The 19318-nt window shown below is 49.6% G+C and overlaps 1 protein-coding gene across 2 annotated transcripts; it reads left to right on the top strand.

Moving 5' to 3' along the window:
* The first annotated feature begins 16317 nt into the window (after positions 1-16317).
* LOC115100315 (Krueppel-like factor 2) lies at positions 16318-19116 on the top strand. Of its 2 annotated transcripts, none has more exons than XM_029618730.1 (3): positions 16318-16532; positions 17002-17953; positions 18108-19116. In XM_029618730.1, the coding sequence occupies exons 1-3, from the start codon at positions 16440-16442 to the stop codon at positions 18281-18283; spliced, it is 1221 nt and encodes a 406-aa protein (XP_029474590.1). In that variant the 5' UTR covers positions 16318-16439; the 3' UTR covers positions 18284-19116. The 2 variants fall into 2 exon arrangements, with proteins under 2 accessions (XP_029474590.1, XP_029474591.1); XM_029618731.1 differs by having other exon boundaries at positions 17005-17953.
* Positions 19117-19318: the final 202 nt, after the last annotated feature.

The following is a 19318-nucleotide window of genomic DNA, read 5'->3' on the forward strand; positions in this document are numbered from 1 at the left end:
TTTGCAGCAAATTTTAAAAGGCTCGGCGCGCGTAAATCCGGCTGGATTTACGCACGCCGAGCCTATTTTGCATAGGCTCGGCGACGCACGCAAGCCCCGGGACACGCATATGTCCCGGGGCTTTGAAAAAGGGGCGGGAAGGGGGCGGGGTGCCGGTCCGGGGGCGAGACCCAGACCTCCGACACGGTGGCCGTGCCGGGGGATCACGCGCTGGCAGCCGGCCGGCACGCGCAAGTTACGCCTGCCAGAGGCAGGGTAAATAGGACAACAAAGGTAGGGGAGGGATTTAGGAAGGGCTGGGGGGCGGGTTAGATAGTGGAAGGGAGGGGAAGGTGGGGGGGGGGGGAGCGGAAGGAAAGTTCCCTCCAAGGCCTCGGAGGGAACGGGGAAAGCCATCAGGGCTCTTCTAGGGCTCGGTGCGAGCAAGATGCACAGGTTTGCACCCCCTTGCGCGCGCCGACCCTGGATTTTATAACATGCGCGCGGCTGGATTGCGGGCACAAATCTATGCCCGCACGTAGGTCTTAAAATTCAGCTCTTTGGTTCTTATAAATTAAACCCAAATATCTGTTTAATTGTGGTCTTTTTTCCCCTAAGCGACCTGAAACACCAGAAGCGGAGAACCTGGAAATCTCCTCAGGGGCTAATATTAAACAACATGGGTAACCCTCGGTCTTTATGGAAACCTTTGCAGCTATCTGAGACTAATAAACCCAGGAAATTGAGACCGCGGTTCTTCATTCAGACCTTTGACCGAGTTCCTGAGGAAACATTAATACTTGAAGTTACTCAAAGCTGTCCAGGTCTTACACTTCCTTCAAAATGCATTATTCATTATCAAGAAGGCCATTTCATATTTTTTTTTAACCTTTACAATTGGCACGCATTTTGAAGGGGCATCTGTTGGAAACTGTTGAATGAATACAGCACAGAGAGCTGAAGAGAGGATCTTCATCAGAGTCCCATGCAGGGGTCACACTGATACATGTAAAGCATGAATACAGCACAGACAGCTGAAGAGCAGATCTTCATCAGAGCCCCATGCAGGGGTCACACTGATAAATGTAAAGCATGAATACAGCACAGAGAGCTGAAGAGCGGATCTTCATCAGAGCCCCATGCAGGGGTCACACTGATACATGTAAAGCATGAATACAGCACAGAGAGCTGAAGAGCGGATCTTCATCAGAGCCCCATGCAGGGGTCACACTGATACATGTAAAGCATGAATACAGCACAGAGACATGAAGAGCAGATCTTCATCAGAGCCCCATGCAGGGGTCACACTGATACATGTAAAGCATGAATACAGCACAGACAGCTGAAGAGAGGATCTTCATCAGAGCTCCATGCAGGGGTCACATTGATACATGGAAATGTAAATATGATACTGATACATGGAAATGTAAATATGACACTGATACATGGAAATATGAATACAGCACAGACAGCTGAAGAGGGGATTTGGCAAGCAAATTTCTCAAACTCGGGAATGTGGCTTGGCTGAAAGGTTTATATCATTTATTCTAAGAAAAGAGTCTCATTCACTGAGGCTTTTGTCCCATTAATTAGCCAAGAGGAAAGATCTTGATGAAGCAAGCCCAATGGGTAAAAAAAATATAAGAAATTCAATATACTATAATAAAAAAGTAATAAGACCAAATGCCAACACCTGGAAAGGAAGCAAGAGAGCCAAGAAATAGAGCCGCAGCTTTCCAGGAACTGTGGCCAGCAGGGCCCTGTCATCTTTCTCTGCCCAGGAGTGCCAGCTTGCAATGCTTTTCAGCTGATTTAAGCAGCTCTGCCCCCCACCTCCCCTCATCTCCTGGCACCAGCACTGTGGAGCACCTTTTCATGGCTATTTTGCACCTCCCCCCTCTCTCTCTCTCTCTTTCGTTTTCACAAATCCCTGAAAATTCCCTGGGTGTCCTCTGGTAGGAAGTCCTGTTAGCTTTGGCTTGTGGCGCAGGGACCACGCCCTGCTCTTTAAACACCAGGGCAAAAGTTTGAAAAAAAAAAAAAAAAAGAGATTTGTTTCAGTTTTAGTAAACATGCAAAGAATGCGAGCTAAGATTTAGGCTGACAGCTGAACTGTACAAGCAGCAGTGACAGCAGGGCCCTCGTGCACAGCAAAAAAAACAAAACCACGCTGGGTGCTGAGACTGGAATAAAGCGACTAAGAGTGAACTCCCGGAACAGAATATTCCTTAGCGCTGAAAGGGGCAGTCTTACAACCAGAAAACAGTGAGCAGAGAGGAACAGAAAATCCTGTTATCCCAGACACCTCGCCCCATGTACTTCAGCACTATCCAGCCGATGCGATATCATGACTGAGCACCCGCTCTCCTAACGCGCACCGATCCATCTCTCCTGGGCACTATGATATTACGTCGGAGGAACTACAGAAAAGCAGTATTTTCTGCTCTTCTGTAAACTTTTGGGGCTTCTCAAGAATTAACACCTGCTCCAGGGCAGGCGTTAATTTTTTAGAGTAAAAATGCGCCCAGATGCACTTTTTTTTTTTTTTTTGCATTGGGGTGGGGGAGGGGAGGTAATAGCTAATAGCCTCATTAACATGAATTTACATGTGATGAGCGCTATCAGCTTTGCGCTTGTTTGGCCGTGCGTTTTGGATGCCCTAATCTACCTTATTGCATGAGGGGTTTTGGATGCGCGTCCAAAACACACGTCCAAGCGCTCAGCCGAGCACACTGGATTGCATCAGCCTGCGTCTGCATTAAATGCATCATTCTCCTGCTTTTACTTAAAATATGTTTACTATAGGTAGACAGAACCTTTCCCATATTTAAGATTTCCAGATCCTGCACAGGATATAGCTGTTTCAGTATAAATAAGCAGGATATCTGGATAATTCCTCTGATGAGCCTTTAAACGGCGTCACACAACCTGTGACCCAGTAGGGTTATCGGACCCCTGCACTCCAGAGCAGACAGACAGACAGGCATCAGAAGAAAAAACTCAGACATGAATACCTTTAGGCAAGTGTTAAATAAATAAACTCCCAGAAATCAGGACATGAATTAGAGTTCCTGATAAGAGTGACACTGGATAGAATGGGTGCATAAACCAGACCAAACTTGGAGATGTGGCCATAATGGAAGGGGTGCACTTGTTATTCCAAACAGCCCCCTCCCAAAAAAATAATAATAATAAAAGGGATGTAAACATGAATAACCTATAACATGATAGAGCAGAAAGGATCCAAATAAGCAGTGCTAAAGACAGTAAGAAGTGGCCAGGAAGGTCTGGAAGCCTCTGGCTGATTGCCAGAAACCCTCTCCCCAGTGCATCAGCACAGCTCAGCAGCCGGAGCTGAAACGTTTGCAAACCTATTTGTTCATTTGAGGATGGAATAACTGAAATGCCACTTCCCGGTACATGGGTTTTAAAAATAGCTTTTCTGTTATGTAACTTGAAGGAAATTGCCTCTAGCCTGCCTTTGAAGGCTGACCTTCTTGTATGCATGCAGTATCCATGTCTAGGAGCTTTGTCCAGGTTTGGTATGTTGTCTTTCGTGTTGATAATTGCATTTCCAGGATTTGGCAGTGCCTGTGCAGTCTGGTCTCAGTTAGCAGATGGTGAAGTGAGATTGCTAGTGTAAGGGTGAAGCATGCAGTCACAGATGCACAAGACATGGTTAACTTTGCTCGTCTTGTTGCACACCTGCCCAGATGTGAATGCAGCCTAGTGGTTAGAGCTGTGGGCTGAGAGCTGGGGAAACCAGCGTTCAAATCCCACTGTTGCTCCTTGCGACCTTAGGCAAGTCCCGTCACTCTCCGTTGCCTCTGGTAGAAAATTAAATTGTGAGCCCTTATGGGAACAGCTGAAAGAACTTACCTTCACCTAGCAATGAAACTAAATGTAAATGGGTACTGTGGGTTCGCTTAGGATTAATGGAGCCTTCCGCAGTTTCTTCCTCTGATGGAGCCTCTGGTCATCAGCCTTTCTATGGATTCTTCTGTGATCCTCTGATCCAGCCCTCAGGATCCCTTCTGTATTCTTGGCTAAATGTGAAACCTCCCTGGGTTACTGTGAACGATGGGGTCCTCATCCGTATTTAATTCCCCATTCAAATACCTGGGATCCATGCCCCTCAGTGGATTATGTTGGAGCAGGCACTAGTAGGGGCTATGCCTCTTTCTGCTCTCCCTTGGCAGCCGAAATCCTCCTGATGCCCTCTTAACTGCCCCCCTTTAGCCCTGCATAGTAATCTGAGATTGTGGTGTCAATGGCGATCCAAACTGGTAGGTTCCAAAACCTATTTTCTTCTACCCCACCTATTTCATAATACCACTTTCTCCCTGGGGTTGCAACGTAGTACTTTTAACAAGTGGTTGGCTGCTGGTGTTTCACTTACAAGCCATTGGTTTTCTCAAGGGTCTATCCTACAGTTTTTTGAGCTCCAAGATAAATTTCATTTGTCAACAAGCCATTTCTTGGCGCATGCTCAGCTTAAACATTCCCTTGACTCTATTCGCCTTAAGTCCCTATTTGAGAACTTTTGCAATCACGCTGACCACAGGAGAGGCCTGATTTCAAAAATCTATGACATTCTTAAAGGCTGGTTACCTGAAACTCCAAATCCTGGGATCTTGATGATTGGGATGCCGGGATCTTGATGATTGGGATGCCGGGATCTTGATGATTGGGATGCTATCATTCCGCCCGGAAATGTTCTAGTTCTGTTTATTTACAGGAGAATTGTTTTAAGTTACTATATCGCTGGCATGTCACTCCTGAAAAAAAGCATCATATGTATGCTTCTGAATCTGATCTTTGCTGTAGAAAATGTGGTTGCATTGGCACCTATTTTCATTTGTGGTGGCAATGTGGGATTAGCTAGGTCCTTATGGGATAAGCTTTTTCAGTGGATTACCCAGGCCATGGGTCTCTCAGTGACAAGAGAACCCCATTTTGTGTTGCTAAATCTTCCCATGCCTGCTGTGGGTAAAAGAGTCCAATGGTTGTGCCAATTAATTTTTGTGGCAGCCAGAATTGAGCTAGCGCTGTGCGGGAAACAACCTGAGACTCCTCTGATCATGAAGGTTATTCACCGCTTGTACTCTTGTCACTGCCTAGATTACCTTACTGCTATATGAAATAACTACCTCGCTAATTTTAAAGCGATCTGGGAACCCTTTTTTACAATGGCTTCATACCTAAAGTTCTCCAGCTCCATGAGGTTCAGGATATTATCACCCCTGGTGTTTATGCCTTTGATGGTTAATATAGCTAGGCGCATTTCACTTAACATAAGAACAGAAGAAATGCCATACTGAGTCAGACCAAGGGTCCATCAAGCCTAGTATCCTTTTTATTTTTTATTTTATTTTAAAATATTTCTATTCTGCCCTTCTTTTATTCAGGGCAATTTACAAAAGTACATTCATAATATTTCACCATATAAAATAATAAATGTCCAATTATAGCTAACATAAAATATGAACACGAAATATAAAATCAAGTAATCTGTAAAATATGAACACAAAATATAAAATCAAATAATCTCTAAAACAAAAGGTCAAAATAAGAGATATTAGTCACTGAAAGCTATCTTTAAAAGGTGGGTTTTCAGGTATTTTTTAAATAATTTGGGATCGTTGCAACTTCTTGTTTCCAACAGTGGCCTATCCCAGTCACATGAACTTGGCAAGTACCCAAACATTAGATAGATCACAAGCTACTATTGCTTATTAATTACTGAAACAGCAGTTTATGGATTTAACCTCTAAGAACTTATCCAAATCTTTTTTAAACCTAGTAACACTAATTGCTGAAACCACATCCCCTGACAATGAATTCCAGAGTTTAACTATGCACTGAGTGAAAAAGAATTTTCTTCAATTTGTTTTTGTTTTAAATGTGCTACTTGCTAACTTCATGGAGTGCCCCCCTAGTCCTTCTATTATCTGAGAGAGTAAATAACTGATTTAAATTAACCTGTTCAAGTCCTTTCATGATTTTATAGACTTCTATCATATTCCCCCTCAGTTGTCTCTTCTCCAAACTGAACAGCCCTAACCTCTTTAGCCTTTCCTCATAGGGAAGCCGTTCCATGCCACTTATCATTTTGGTTGCCCTTCTCTGCAGTTTCTGCAGTGCAGCTATATCTTTTTTGAGATGCGGTGACCAGAATTTCACACAGTATTCCAAGTAACAATTCTACTTAAGAGGAATAACTGCACCTTGTGAAGGCTTTCTGGCTGCAAGTACTACCTTTTGAATTGGATCTGGAAGAGACCAGTATGCTCTGTTGATGCTGTCAGATTGAGGGATGGTAGAACTGGACGAAGAAGAGAGGTGTCCTCTTGGGACAGGAGAGAAAGATCTCTCTCATATGAGTTGGAGGTCTGATGGAGAATTAAACTAAATACCGTAGGCATACCACAGTGGCTGTTCTGGTTCGAAAGAGGCAAAAACCCACTTAAAGAATACCAACTCATCAAGACTTCGCCTAGCTCGATTTAAATATATAAATGCTTAAATAAATAAATCATGATCAAAAAATTGCCACAAAAAATAGGAACCCGTGAAAATAATGCAGTTTAAAAGGAAGGTAGCACCATCCCCTGAAGCAGAGTTATTTACTCTAAACACATTGCGTATTGGGATGGATGGAATTTGGTAGATCTGCTATTTAAAGGAAGATTTGAGTGAGCTTCAGAATTGAGATAAATGACATTTTACTTGCAAAAAAACTTTAAAAAAATATATGATGGAGTCCATGGATAGATATGACAGGACCAATGATTATATGAAAAGCAATGAAGGTGTGAATATGCTGGTAATGCTTAATATGATAGTCCTTTATGCTGAATATTATTATTATATATAAGCATGGTGCTTGTTTGTTTCTTCACAAATAAATAAATCACCAAGACCTGACGGTATCCATTCCAGAACACTGAAGGAACTCAAACATGAGATTGCAAACCTATAAAACAAGTAATCAGTAACCGGTCATTTAAAACAGCAGCAATACCTGATATTTGGAAGGTGGCCAATGTTATGCCGATTTTTAAGGACTCCAGGAGTGAGCCTAACATGAATGCCAAGTAAAATGGTAGAAAGTTTTACTTAAAAACAATTCGTTGCCCGTATAGATAGACCTGGCTTACTGAAAAGAGTCAACGGTTTAGCAAGAGGAAATCTTCGGAATGTATTCGATGTTTTTTGAAGATGTAAATAAACATGCAGAAGGAGAAGCAGTTGATATCTTGTATTTGGGTTTTCAGAAGGCACATATTTATCAAAGCTTACACAATAGCCCCCCAATAAAATGAGAAGTCATTGGATAGGGTGTAGTCAGTGTCCAATGATGACCATTAGTGAGGTAACACTGGACCGGTGCTGTGTAGCACAGTCCTAGGTGACATGGAAAAGGGAACAACCAGTGTGGGGATCAAATTTGCAGCAGATTGAGAAGAACTGCTGAAGGACCTTGTGAGACCTGGGGGGCTGAGCAACTGAATGGCAGATGAAATTTAATGTGCAAAAGCGCAAAGTGATGCAGATAGGGAAAAATATTCCCAACTACAAGTGCCCGATGGTGAGTTCACTGTTAGGAGCCACCACCCAGGAAACGGACCTTGAAATCCTCAGCTCAGTGCTTAGTTTAATAGTTCCACAGGACATCGGGGTTGTGTAATATAATGAACTTATAAATACAATAAGAACAATGCAATAAATACAATTAATAATAAAATAGCGTGAATCCAATCCTGCATCTAGAATACAAGTATAAAAAGAATGAACAAACCACAGAATTGTAAACTATATAACATTATATATAATATGAAAACAAGACGAAAAGCATTAAAAATCTATCCTTGCAAGTACAACAACCACGATTAAACCTTGCAATTTAAAATATAACATTTTGCAAACCAGCAATGATAAAACAGCCCAAATGCATGCAACAGCAAGTAAAACCTATACATTAAGGCTTCCTTAAAATGCCAGGTCTTTACCCTTGCACGAAATTATATTTAAATTACAATTATGTTCTTGTCGTGGCTCCAGCGGCATGGAATTGCAAATGAATGGAGCCGAATAGCGAGAAGCAGATCACTTAGTACTGTCTAATCTTGTTTTAGTGGGTGGAGGACCACTTAGGAGGTGAACATAACGTGTGTAGATTCATAGGCTAACAGTAACTCTGCAAGATAAAACGGGCAAAGCTGCGAATGTAACGGATCCAATTGTTCTGTGAGCTACTGGAAGCCAGCACAATTCAGTCAAGGGCGGGCAGACCTGATCTGATCGTTCAGCACCCGACAAGATCCTCAGTGCACCCCTGATACGGGAGCTGGAATCGCTTCCGTCTAAAATGATATGGAGTTAACGCACCGAGCGCAAACGGAAGAACGCGCTGAGAGACCCGGCAGCTTCCCCCCAGCAAGCAGAGGGGGACTCTTTGGTGGTGGCCAGAAAAGCAAGCACGGAAAGGCTCAGGAGCCTGCTGAGCATTGGGAACTGCGTTGGAAGTGAGACAGGTCTGCGCTTTGCACAGACGGGACAGGTCCTGCTTTTACGCGTATATTTCTTTTGATAGTTCGTCTGCTACTTTTTGATAAGCAGCTTCTCTGTGGGGTGGAACAAGCACATTGGCTATGAATAATTCCTCCTTTGTCAGACTTTGATACCTTGAAGTTGTCATTCTGTGGCCTTTTTTTTTTTTTTTTTGTATAATATTTTAATACAATAAATACAAGCAAACCGTTTAAAATGTTAGGAATGATCTGCAAAGAAATGGAGAGTGAAACAGAAACTATCATACTGCCTCTCTCTGGACAGAAAGAAGGTGCGAGCACACTTTGAATATTGTGAGGAGCTCTTGTTGTCCCATCCCGGGAAAGATTTACCGGAGTGGAACCAGAAAAGGAGGCAGGAAGGCAGTGATAAAGGGGGTGGAGCGCTCTCCTGTGATGAGAGGCTACGCAGGAGAGGGCTCTGCAGCTTGGGAAAGAGAGGGGTTTATAAATTCATGAATAGGTGGAACAGGTAAATAAAGGACGGTTCTTTATCCTTTCAAATACTACTGAAGCAAGGGGACAACCAGCAGATTATAAACAAATCCTAGGAAGGACTTTGTCACTGTCCAGCTGTGGGATCTGCTGCCAGAGGAGGAGGTCAGAGCGGGGTTTAACAGAGGTTTGGACAACTTTGTGGCAGGAAACTCCATAACAGATTATTAGCCAGGTAATGAACCCCTAGGAGTGAGTACTAGGAGTTAGATCTGCCAGGTACTTCCGAGACCTCCAGATTGGCCGTTGTTGGAGAAGGATGCTGGGCTTGCTGGGCCTCAGTGTGACTCAGCCTGGCACTTCTTGCCCTGGGAGCTGCACATTGTCAAGATTCAAAGCCTCTTACCGCACAGAGATCCCCTGCTGGGAATCTTCCCTGGCAGTGTCTCCCTCCTGTGCTGGAGAGCCATTCTGCACGACAACCCTTGCACTGACTGAAAATGGGCATCAGATTCTATAAGTTTAATGCACATATTAACACCTGTGCACCTACACAAATATGCACTCTCACATACACATAGAGTTACACACATGCAGACATCACTTTCTCCCTCATACACTCATGCATATTTACATCAGTGAATATTTATTTATTTATGTTGTCTATTGTATTACTGATAACATCTCCCAAAGTGATTTACAACATATCACATCATTTAAACAATATGCAATTTACATAACATACCAGTATTCCAAATATAAAATATTATAAAACAGTGAGCTTTACAGGATACAGAGCCTGTCACCTCTAGGCCTGGAGGGCTCAGGGGATAGGTACAGGGATACAGAGCCTGTCACCTCTAGGACTGCAGGGATCAGGGGATGGGTGCAGGGATACAGAGCCTGTCACCTCTAGGACTGGAGGGATCAGGGGATGGGAGCAGGGATACAGAGCCTGTCACCTCTAGGACTGGAGGGATTAAGGGATGGGGGCAGGGATACAGAGCCTGTCACCTCTAGGACTGGAGGGATTAAGGGATGGGGGCAGGGATACAGAGCCTGTCACCTCTAGGACTGGAGGGATTAAGGGATGGGAGCAGGGATATAGAGCCTGTCACCTCTAGGACTGGAGGTCTCAGGGGATGGGAGCAGGGATACAGAGCCTGTCACCTCTAGGACTGGAGGGCTCAGGGGATGGGGGCAGGGATACAGAGCCTGTCACCTCTAGGACTGGAGGGATCAGGGGATGGGAGCAGGGATACAGAGCCTGTCACCTCTAGGACTGGAGGGATCAGGGGATGGGATCAGGGATACAGAGCCTGTCACCTCTAGGACTGGAGGGCTCAGGGGATGGGAGCAGGGATACAGAGCTTGTCACCTCTAGGACTGGAGGGATCAGGGGATGGGGGCAGGGATACAGAGCCTGTCACCTCTAGGACTGGAGGGATCAGGGGATGGGAGCAGGGATACAGAGCCTGTCACCTCTAGGACTGGAGGGATTAAGGGATGGGTGCAGGGATACAGCCGTCTCACCTCTAGGACTGGAGGGCTCAGGGGATGGGGGCAGGGATACAGAGCCTGTCACCTCTAGGACTGGAGGGATTAAGGGATGGGTGCAGGGATACAGCCCTCTCACCTCTAGGACTGGAGGGATCAGGGGATGGGAGCAGGGATACAGAGCCTGTCACCTCTAGGATTGGAGGGATCAGGGGATGGGGGCAGGGATACAGAGCCTGTTACCTCTAGGACTGGAGGGATCAGGGGATGGGAGCAGGGATACAGAGCCTGTTACCTCTAGGACTGGAGGGATCAGGGGATGGGAGCAGGGATACAGAGCCTGGCACCTCTAGGACTGGAGAGATCAGGGGATGAGAGCAGGGATACAGAGCCTGTCACCTCTAGGATTGGAGGGATCAGGGGATGGGGGCAGGGATACAGAGCCTGTTACCTCTAGGACTGGAGGGATCAGGGGATGGGTGCAGGGATACAGAGCCTGTTACCTCTAGGACTGGAGGGATCAGGGGATGGGAGCAGGGATACAGAGCCTGTTACCTCTAGGACTGGAGGGATCAGGGGATGAGAGCAGGGATACAGAGCCTGTCACCTCTAGGACTGGAGGGATCAGGGGATGGGTGCAGGGATACAGAGCCTGTCACCTCTAGGACTGGAGGGATTAAGGGATGGGTGCAGGGATACAGAGCCTGTTACCTCTAGGATTGGAGGGATCAGGGGATGGGGGCAGGGATACAGAGCCTGTCACCTCTAGGACTGGAGGGATTAAGGGATGGGTGCAGGGATACAGAGCCTGTCACCTCTAGGACTGGAGGGTTTAAGGGATGGGTGCTGGGATTCAGCCCTCTCACCTCTAGGACTGGAGGGATTAAGGGATGGGTGCAGGGATACAGAGCCTGTCACCTCTAGGACTGGAGGGTTTAAGGGATGGGAGCAGGGATTCAGCCCTCTCACCTCTAGGTCACTGATTGAAATCCATCCCCAGATCTGTAGGATTCAAAAATTATTACCAGCTGTAAGTTTTTAATTGGCCTAAGTGAAAAGACTGCTGGTGAGAGTCCAGGTCCCGGTGGACAGTCGTCCACAATGTGCCCTTCATTGGCACCAGTGCAAAAAGGCCAAAGATTGCCCCCAAAAGGAGAGGACCAGGAGTTTAGGAGCAGCCACATAGCTCAGGCTTTGAAGCAGGGCATGCACAGTAACTGCCTTTATTCAAGACCCACCAGAATAAAGTCCTTTCCCATTTCTCTGGGCAGGGGTTTGTGGGCTTTTTCTCCCATGGTTTATTATATTTTCTGTTCTTCTTCCCTTCCTTGTTCAGCTCTCGGTTTTCCTTTTGGAACTGATTTCTCCTCAATGTCCCCTCATCTCAGAAACCTCATTATATTTAGGCCACGCCTCTAAACATTAAACTAAATCATTAGGTTAGAAAAATAAATACATCAGCAAACTCGGGCCCGGGATTCTTTTACTTCTGGCCCCAAGATTTGTGCCGAAATCCTCTCTGCCCGTGACAGTGAAAGTAAAAGGGAGGAAGGGTTTGCGAGGCCTGGTGCATAGGAAGAGGGGGGAAAGGTCCTGCGGAAATCTGTAGCGTTCCCATTTCCCCTTTGGCTCTGGGCTGCCGCTCGCTCCGGATCTGGGACTTGCGTAGGCAGGGTTAAAAATAACCGGGGTATATAAGGAGAGCAGGCAGCCCGCTGCACGGGCAGAACAAAGCCCTGGCCTGGCTCTCTGCTTCACGGTGTCCTGGGGAAGCTCTCGGAGCCGGGGACCCCGGCACAGATCGGGGGGGGGGAAGCTCTCGGAGCCGGGGACCCTGGCACAGATCGGGGGGGGAAGCTCTCGCAGCCGGGGACCCTGGCCCAGATCGGGGGAGCTCTCGGAGCCGGGGACCCTGGCACAGATCGGGGGGAGGGGGAGCTCTCGGAGCCGGGGACCCTGGCACAGATCGGGGGGAGCTCTCGGAGCCGGGGACCCCGGCACAGATCGGGGGGGGGGGGGGGGGTTGCAGGCAGGAATGCAATCCTTGGGCATTATGCGTGCACATGAAAGGCTTTGCCTGCCTCCGATCGCCAGCCCGGGCCCCCTCTTAGCGCTTCGTCTCCCTGTGCTTTGCACATCAAAAGCCTCAAAGTGCTGCCCCTGATAGGATCAGAAGCGCAGGCCATTGTCGGGAATTCCGCTCAATGGCTCTTTGTGGCGGGCCTGATGGCCAGGGGGTGGCCCATTCTCCTCTCAAGTAGCTGCAAAGCTGCCTGAATGTGCCCAGGAGGTGCCAGGAAGCGCGCGCAAGCGCTGACTCTCGGGGACCCCCAGGTTTCCAGGCCGGGCTCTCTCTCTGTTTCTTTGTCCTTGATTAGAAGAGTTTCTAGCTCAGCCCATCTGACAGAGCTTGGCCTGATAACAGGGGAGGCTTGCAATTCATTTCCAAATGAATCCTGACCCTTGGCTCCGATTACATTGTTTGCCTTCCACGGGGAGAACAAGTGCGGAGACATGATAAAGCGAAGAGTTGTGCGAGTTTATGTGATTGCGCGGTGCCAGGCACAGGGCGCCCAGCCTGGCACGGGATCGCCGCATTGCTCCAACCTGGCGAGGTGGGCAAAACGTCTGCATCGTGGGCACCGGGCTTCGGGCATCCGCCCCGGTTCTGGCAGACGCAAATCTAAGCCGCAGAGGGCGACACCTTGTAATAAGGACATAGCGCCTGTAAGTGAGGGCAGGAAAAGACCGGCTGCCCACTTGAGATTCCTCCACTTCGCTTACATAAGCACCACCTGTTTGGTTTATATAATCACCTGCTCCTTTCGTCCTCACACTGCCCTGCCCTCTACCTCCTCAAACCGGTAAGGGGGAGGGAGGAGACCCCCCCCCCCCCCTCAAACGGATTTCCAAGCGGGAGAAAGACAGAAAGCAGCGTGAGAGCCGCTGGGAGTGCGCTGCCGGAGGGGGTGGGCAGTGCTGGGTGACCTTCCCTGGCAGCAGCAGCAGGGTGCAGGGGCCTAAGTGATGCCCACCCACCCCCCATACACACACACACAGACTTCATCTTAAAATGTAAGAACAGCTGGCGCTGCCCTGGGACTTCTTCCAGTGCAGGTAGCAGAAGACTTGGTTCTTTCAGCCTCCTACCCCAATTTTGGGCACATTTGCATTAGCAACGAAAAAAAAAAAGAATAATTCCAACTAAAAAAAAAAAAAGAAGGCTTTATTCGTTCAATCTCTACGATTCCTCGCGTTCCTTTCACACTCGATCAGGCCGAATCCCTGGGAATTTCGTTTTAACTTCGCAGGCGCGTCCCACAGCGCGGGAATGTATTATCTATTTAGGTGGCTGAAGGCGATGCGCTCCCGGGGGGGGGGGGGACGGGATGGCCCCCTGGCTGCAAAGCTGCGCTCGCCAGTCCTGCGAACTTCCAAACTGTCCGCAGGCTGCGCACTCGTTCCCACTTGTTGCTGGGGGTGAAAGGTTGGTGGCCCTGCTGGTCCTCGTGGCAGGGGTGAACGGGGCTGTGCAGCCGCCGAAAGGAGGAAGGCTCTGGGCTCCCTTTCCAGCAGGGACAGCCCAGGAGCAGGATTAACCCTTTCCTCCACGAACTGCTCGTCTTTGCCGTTTGATCTGCCCTCATTGCCCCCGGGAGATAATGCACGCGCCCCGAGGGCTGGGCAGGAGGGCCTTGAGGTGACCTCTGTGGGGGTGGGGGTCTGTTTGACCCCCCCCCCCTCCGCGCCAGCCTTGGGTGCAGGACACCCGGAGTTTCTAGGGAGCGAAATAACTTCCTTCTCAGCAGTCCAAGCCTTTGTATACTTTTCTGAATGCTGGGTTTGTCAAAAAGCTCGAACCGTTATTGTTCCATTATTCCAGGTATCGATCATACGAAAACAACAAAAAAAGATTCCCCTCACCACGAACCTGCGGATCCATAAAATGATCTCTCGGGGCCTGAATGGAATAAACAACATGTCCTGTAATTTTATGTAATCTCTGGTCAGTCTAGAAACCAAAATAAACGAATGAGCTAAATCATTTTTTGTAGGTGTAAAAAATAGATGTAATCCTAGTGCAATTAAAAAAAAAAAGAAAATTGTTATTCTGCATTTGATTTCTAATTAAACTTCAATAGTTTTTCACATAAAATCATGCAGTGATTTTTTTTTTTTTAATGTTAAACGCAACAAAACCATGAAGGGAAAGGATGTAGCGTGAGGAATTCGTGTTTTTCCGGGTTTTCCCATCTGATTTGTGGCGAGGAATAACGCTTTGACTCAGCACCCGCCCATACATTAATCCCTGCGCTTTGTATAGCGCAGATTTGACTCCGAGATCAGGGGCTGGAAACTGCAACCCTTCTCGACTCATATCCAATGAGCTTCCAACGAAAACTGTGACTCAAAGATTTCCGAGGTCCCAAAACACGCTCCCAGAAGAGGAAAAAAAAGACACGTTTTGTATCTATTGCGTGGAGATCAAATGAAGTTTCTGCCCCTGAGGACAAAATTGCAATAATGCAAACAACTTCTAAAATGAATAGCGCTTACCAGCTCCAGAGAGGGCTCGAAACCGTTTGCACGCATGCCAGGCAAAGCCACAAAAATGCAACCAGCAACCCTGCAATTAAATATTGATTTGCAATCAGGGGAATTATCTGAAATCTGTTTGGGGGCTTTTGTGGCAGGAAATTCCCCCTCCCCCAGGTTCCTTTTATTATCATTTCGGGGTGGGAGTGATGAAAGCTGCATTATAAACACTGCCTAATTCCCCAGAAATTCAAAGAAAAGTCATGGAACCGGTTTGCAGCCTTGCACAGGAGACACAGGCAGGGTCAGTGGGAAGGGCCCGGAGGGGGGGGGGGGGGAGAGAAAGCTGCCCCTTCCCACCCCCCTTTTGGAATAAAGCCTAAGAAACGCGTAGGCGCACTTCTGGTCTCCAAGATCTCTGAGCCCCGTTTCTTGGTCTCTGATTGACTTTGCACACTTTCATCGTTCCGGCTTTGGGACAATCTCGGATGGGAGCAGAGAGCGTTCCTCTGAGTGCCGGTTAATGCTTTAGGCAGGGACTACCTGTGCCCTGTCAGACCTGTGTCTCCAGCCATCGTGGCCTTCCTTAATCTCCGAACTTGTGCCTCGGTGTCTGAAGGAGTAGCCCGCAGTGCTCACATTGCCTTGCTGGGGGCTATTTCCAGCACATGAATGCCCCTCTCTGCACTGCCGACAATCGCAGTGTTTCAGATATTCAGAGGCAGGTGTGTCCCTCCCTCTGACACTGTCTTTCTTTCTTTCTTAGAACTTACAGCTGGCTGTTTATACAAGAGCGAGTTACAGGAGAAAAAAAGATCCAGTGCAAGAGGCGAGGGTCATGCAGCCCCTATGGAAAGGTGCCCTGGGGTCTTAAACTGGGGCTGAAAGGGGAAGAGAACCCCCCTCTCCCTGCTCTTTGCAAATGGGCTTGTAAAGGTGTAAACCTGGAAAGCTTTTTGCAAGCCGAATGCAGGTCCCAGCAGTCCCTGCTGACAGGCACGCGGCCATACGCGCTCGCTCAGACCTACCACACAGGCGGGGGCGGGGGCGGGGAGGGCTCTGATTTCTCGCTCGCGCTCTCCTAGTTTACTTTTCTCGCTACAAACCTGCAGTCTCCTCAGCCAATCGGCGGCCGAGGAGGCGGCTGGGCGTGGAGCCGCCGTAATTGCCTCTGACGCGTTCTGTGTACAAACAGCTCGGCGGCGGCAGCCAATCAGCGCCGGCGCCTCCTGCCCGTGAATCGGGCCGCCGAGCCAATGGCAGCGCAGGGGGGAGATTAACAGGCTGGGCGCGCGCCCGGGCTCCGGACTTGTTGACTGCGGAGTCGGCCGGCGAAGTTTTTTCCGCGCGTGGATTGCGCGAGTCTCGGGAGTTACAGAAGCGCAGAGCCTGCTGCGACAGGGGGAGGGGAGCTCCGGGATGACCGCGGCTGTGGACGAGGCCGTCCTGCCCCCCATCGCCACCTTTGCCAGTATCCTGCCCGGGGACGAGAAGCAGGTGGAGATGCTGAAGGTGAGTTCCTCTCACCGGGACCGGGGAGGGGAGCCCGGATCTGCCGGAATAAAGGGGGGCGAGGGACTTTCTGCGCAGGGGGCCGGCAGCCATCCGAGCCACGGGGGCGCCAGGCTCGGTCTCGTTTCTTTCGGTCTCCTACCGAAACGATCCGAAGTGCTTTCGTTGGCCGGCGGAGCTGGGGTTTGACAGATCGGGCGAGCTGGCTCCGCTTGACCCGGTCTTGCTCTTGGTCGGGCTGAAGCCCAAAGCAGGGGAAGGATGAGGAGCCCTTGACAGAGGCGCTGGCTTTGCTCCTGCGCCCGTTCACGGGCTCCTCATCGGGAGGCGCAGACAACTTGTCCGACTGGTTCCCAGCGGCTCCTCTGACCTCCGCTGAGCAAATGTTTGGTTACAAATCAGCGCCCCCTGCCCCGCAGAGCTTGCCTGCCTAATGCCCGCGGGGGTTCTTGTTTGCTTTGCTTCCCAGCAGAGGATGGCGGGGAATGCGGAGCCCAGAAGCCTCGGGGAGCTGCACTTCGCCATGCTGGAGGGCTCGGCCATGAAGAAGGAGGACGACGACCTGGGCAAGTTCGTGGACTTGGACTTTATTTTGTCGCACATCACCAGCTCCCATCAGGGCCCCGGCTCCGCGCAGGCGGGCACCTACCCCCTGCCCGAGACGCCCGAGAGCTGCAGCGGCAACACCTACGACAGCGACGGCTCCTACGCCACCCCCAGCAAGTACGGCCTGGGCGGCAGCTTCGCCGGGAGCCCCAGCCACAGCTACATGGCCGAGCTGCTGACCCCCGACGTGGCCAGCATGGACCTGCTGCCCCCGCCCGACTACAGCCTGAAGAGCGCCCTGCAGCGGCGGGAGTACACGGAGCTGCGGGCGCCGGGCATGGGCGAGCACCTGCCGCCCCTGGCAGCCAAAATCAAGAAGGAGCCCCCCGAGCAGTCCTGCATGATGGGGGCCGCCGACTGCATGGGCCCCGCCCTGCTGCACCTGCACCCCCACCCCCCCTTCCCCCACCCCCGGGTGAGCCCCCCGGCCCACGCGGAGGAGCTGGGACCCCAGGACTGCCACCTGCTGGCCCACGACGCGCACTGCCACCCGCACCTGTCCGTGCCGCCGCACTACCAGCTGGCCGGCCCCTACCTGCCCCACTTTGCCGGCCCGCCCCCGGCCCAGTTCCACGGACAGTTCAGCGTCTACCCCAAGGTGCAGCAGGGCATGCACGGCATGGTGCTGACGCCGCCCTCCTCGCCCCTGCTGGATTACTTCCCTGGCATGGCCGCCCCCGATGACTGCAAGCCCAAGAGGGGGCGCCGGTCCTGGGCCCGAAAGCGCACGGCCACCCACAACTGCGAGTACCCGGGCTGCGGCAAGACCTACACCAAGAGCTCGCACCTGAAGGCGCACATGCGGACGCACACGGGTAAGCTGCGGCCGCGGGGAGGCGCTGCTGTGCGCGGGGGCGGGGCAGGGGGGGGTGGGGGGCGGTGAGGGGGGCGCGCTAGGCCAGCGCAGGCGCTCGCCGGGCTCTGCATGCAATGTCTAACGCGGCGCTCTCTCCTCCTCCTCCCCCGCAGGTGAGAAGCCCTATCACTGCAACTGGGAGGGCTGCGGCTGGAAGTTTGCCCGCTCCGATGAGCTGACTCGCCACTACCGCAAGCACACGGGCCACAGGCCCTTCCAGTGCCACCTGTGCGAGAGGGCGTTCTCCAGGTCGGACCACCTGGCGCTGCACATGAAGAGGCACATGTGAGGCCCGAAAAGGGCTGGGACTGTATTTATGAAGAGATTGTAATATTTTTTTCCAAAACCAATCCGCTCCTAATTTATGTACATAACGGCAAAAGTCAGTATTTAAAGTCAAACCCGCCACCGGGACGGCTCTTCCACAGCAGGAGATGAGATCTGATTTGCGGACTGGATGCCTATGAATCTCTGTGCACGGGTAGCGCTGCATGTACTGCGATCCTGCACAGGTAGCGCTGCATGTAGTGCGATCCTGCTCGCTGCCGCGGGCTCCAGGAAAGCAGCGCTCCCAATCGGCTTTTCCGCTCCTTCCGGGAATCTCCTTCTTCAGGAAGAAAAGCTGCCAATGTTTTGGTTTTTTTTTTTTTTAAGGTCAAATGTTTTATTTTCATATCGGTCTTCAGACTTTATACGCGCTTTGAAATTGTTTTCTAAAGAAAAAAAATGTTATCCCTTTTTTTTTTTTCCCCACTTCTTCACTGGCTCCTTCCTTTTCAAAGGGAATGAATCCACCCCAGGTACTTTCAGGACTGTTTCTTGGAAGAGCTGTAACATTTTGTAAGAAAAGATTTGCCTTCACGCACCTCTGCTATACTTGAACCTTTCTTTGGTGAGAAAGAAACCCGTCTCTGCTGTACCGCGCTCTGAACCGCGAGCGGCTGTAAGATAATCGCCTTTGTTTGTAGCTGAGCTTGCCCTGCTGAGAGAAGTGCAATATTTTTGTATATATGAAGCTCTGGTTACTGAGGCTTTCACTGTAGAAATGTTATTTTATCCTCCTTCTGTTTGTGATCTTCTGTAAACAAAAAAAATAATAATAAATAAACTTTAAGGAGCATGCGATGGACTTTATTTTAATATCTGCAGGGCTTAGGAAGCCGAAGCTGTGATTTTATTGATACAACTTTATCTCATTCTAATCCGCCTAGCACGGGTTTCCGGTATAGGCGGAAAAGAAATGGTTTTAAATAAATAAGAACCCGCGATTCCTCAAAGCATCCCTTTTTTTTTTTTTTCCTCCGCACTACCTCTTCCTTTTTTT

The sequence above is a fragment of the Rhinatrema bivittatum genome, chromosome 10 (assembly GCF_901001135.1).
Source record: "Rhinatrema bivittatum chromosome 10, aRhiBiv1.1, whole genome shotgun sequence".
NCBI lineage: Eukaryota > Metazoa > Chordata > Amphibia > Gymnophiona > Rhinatrematidae > Rhinatrema > Rhinatrema bivittatum.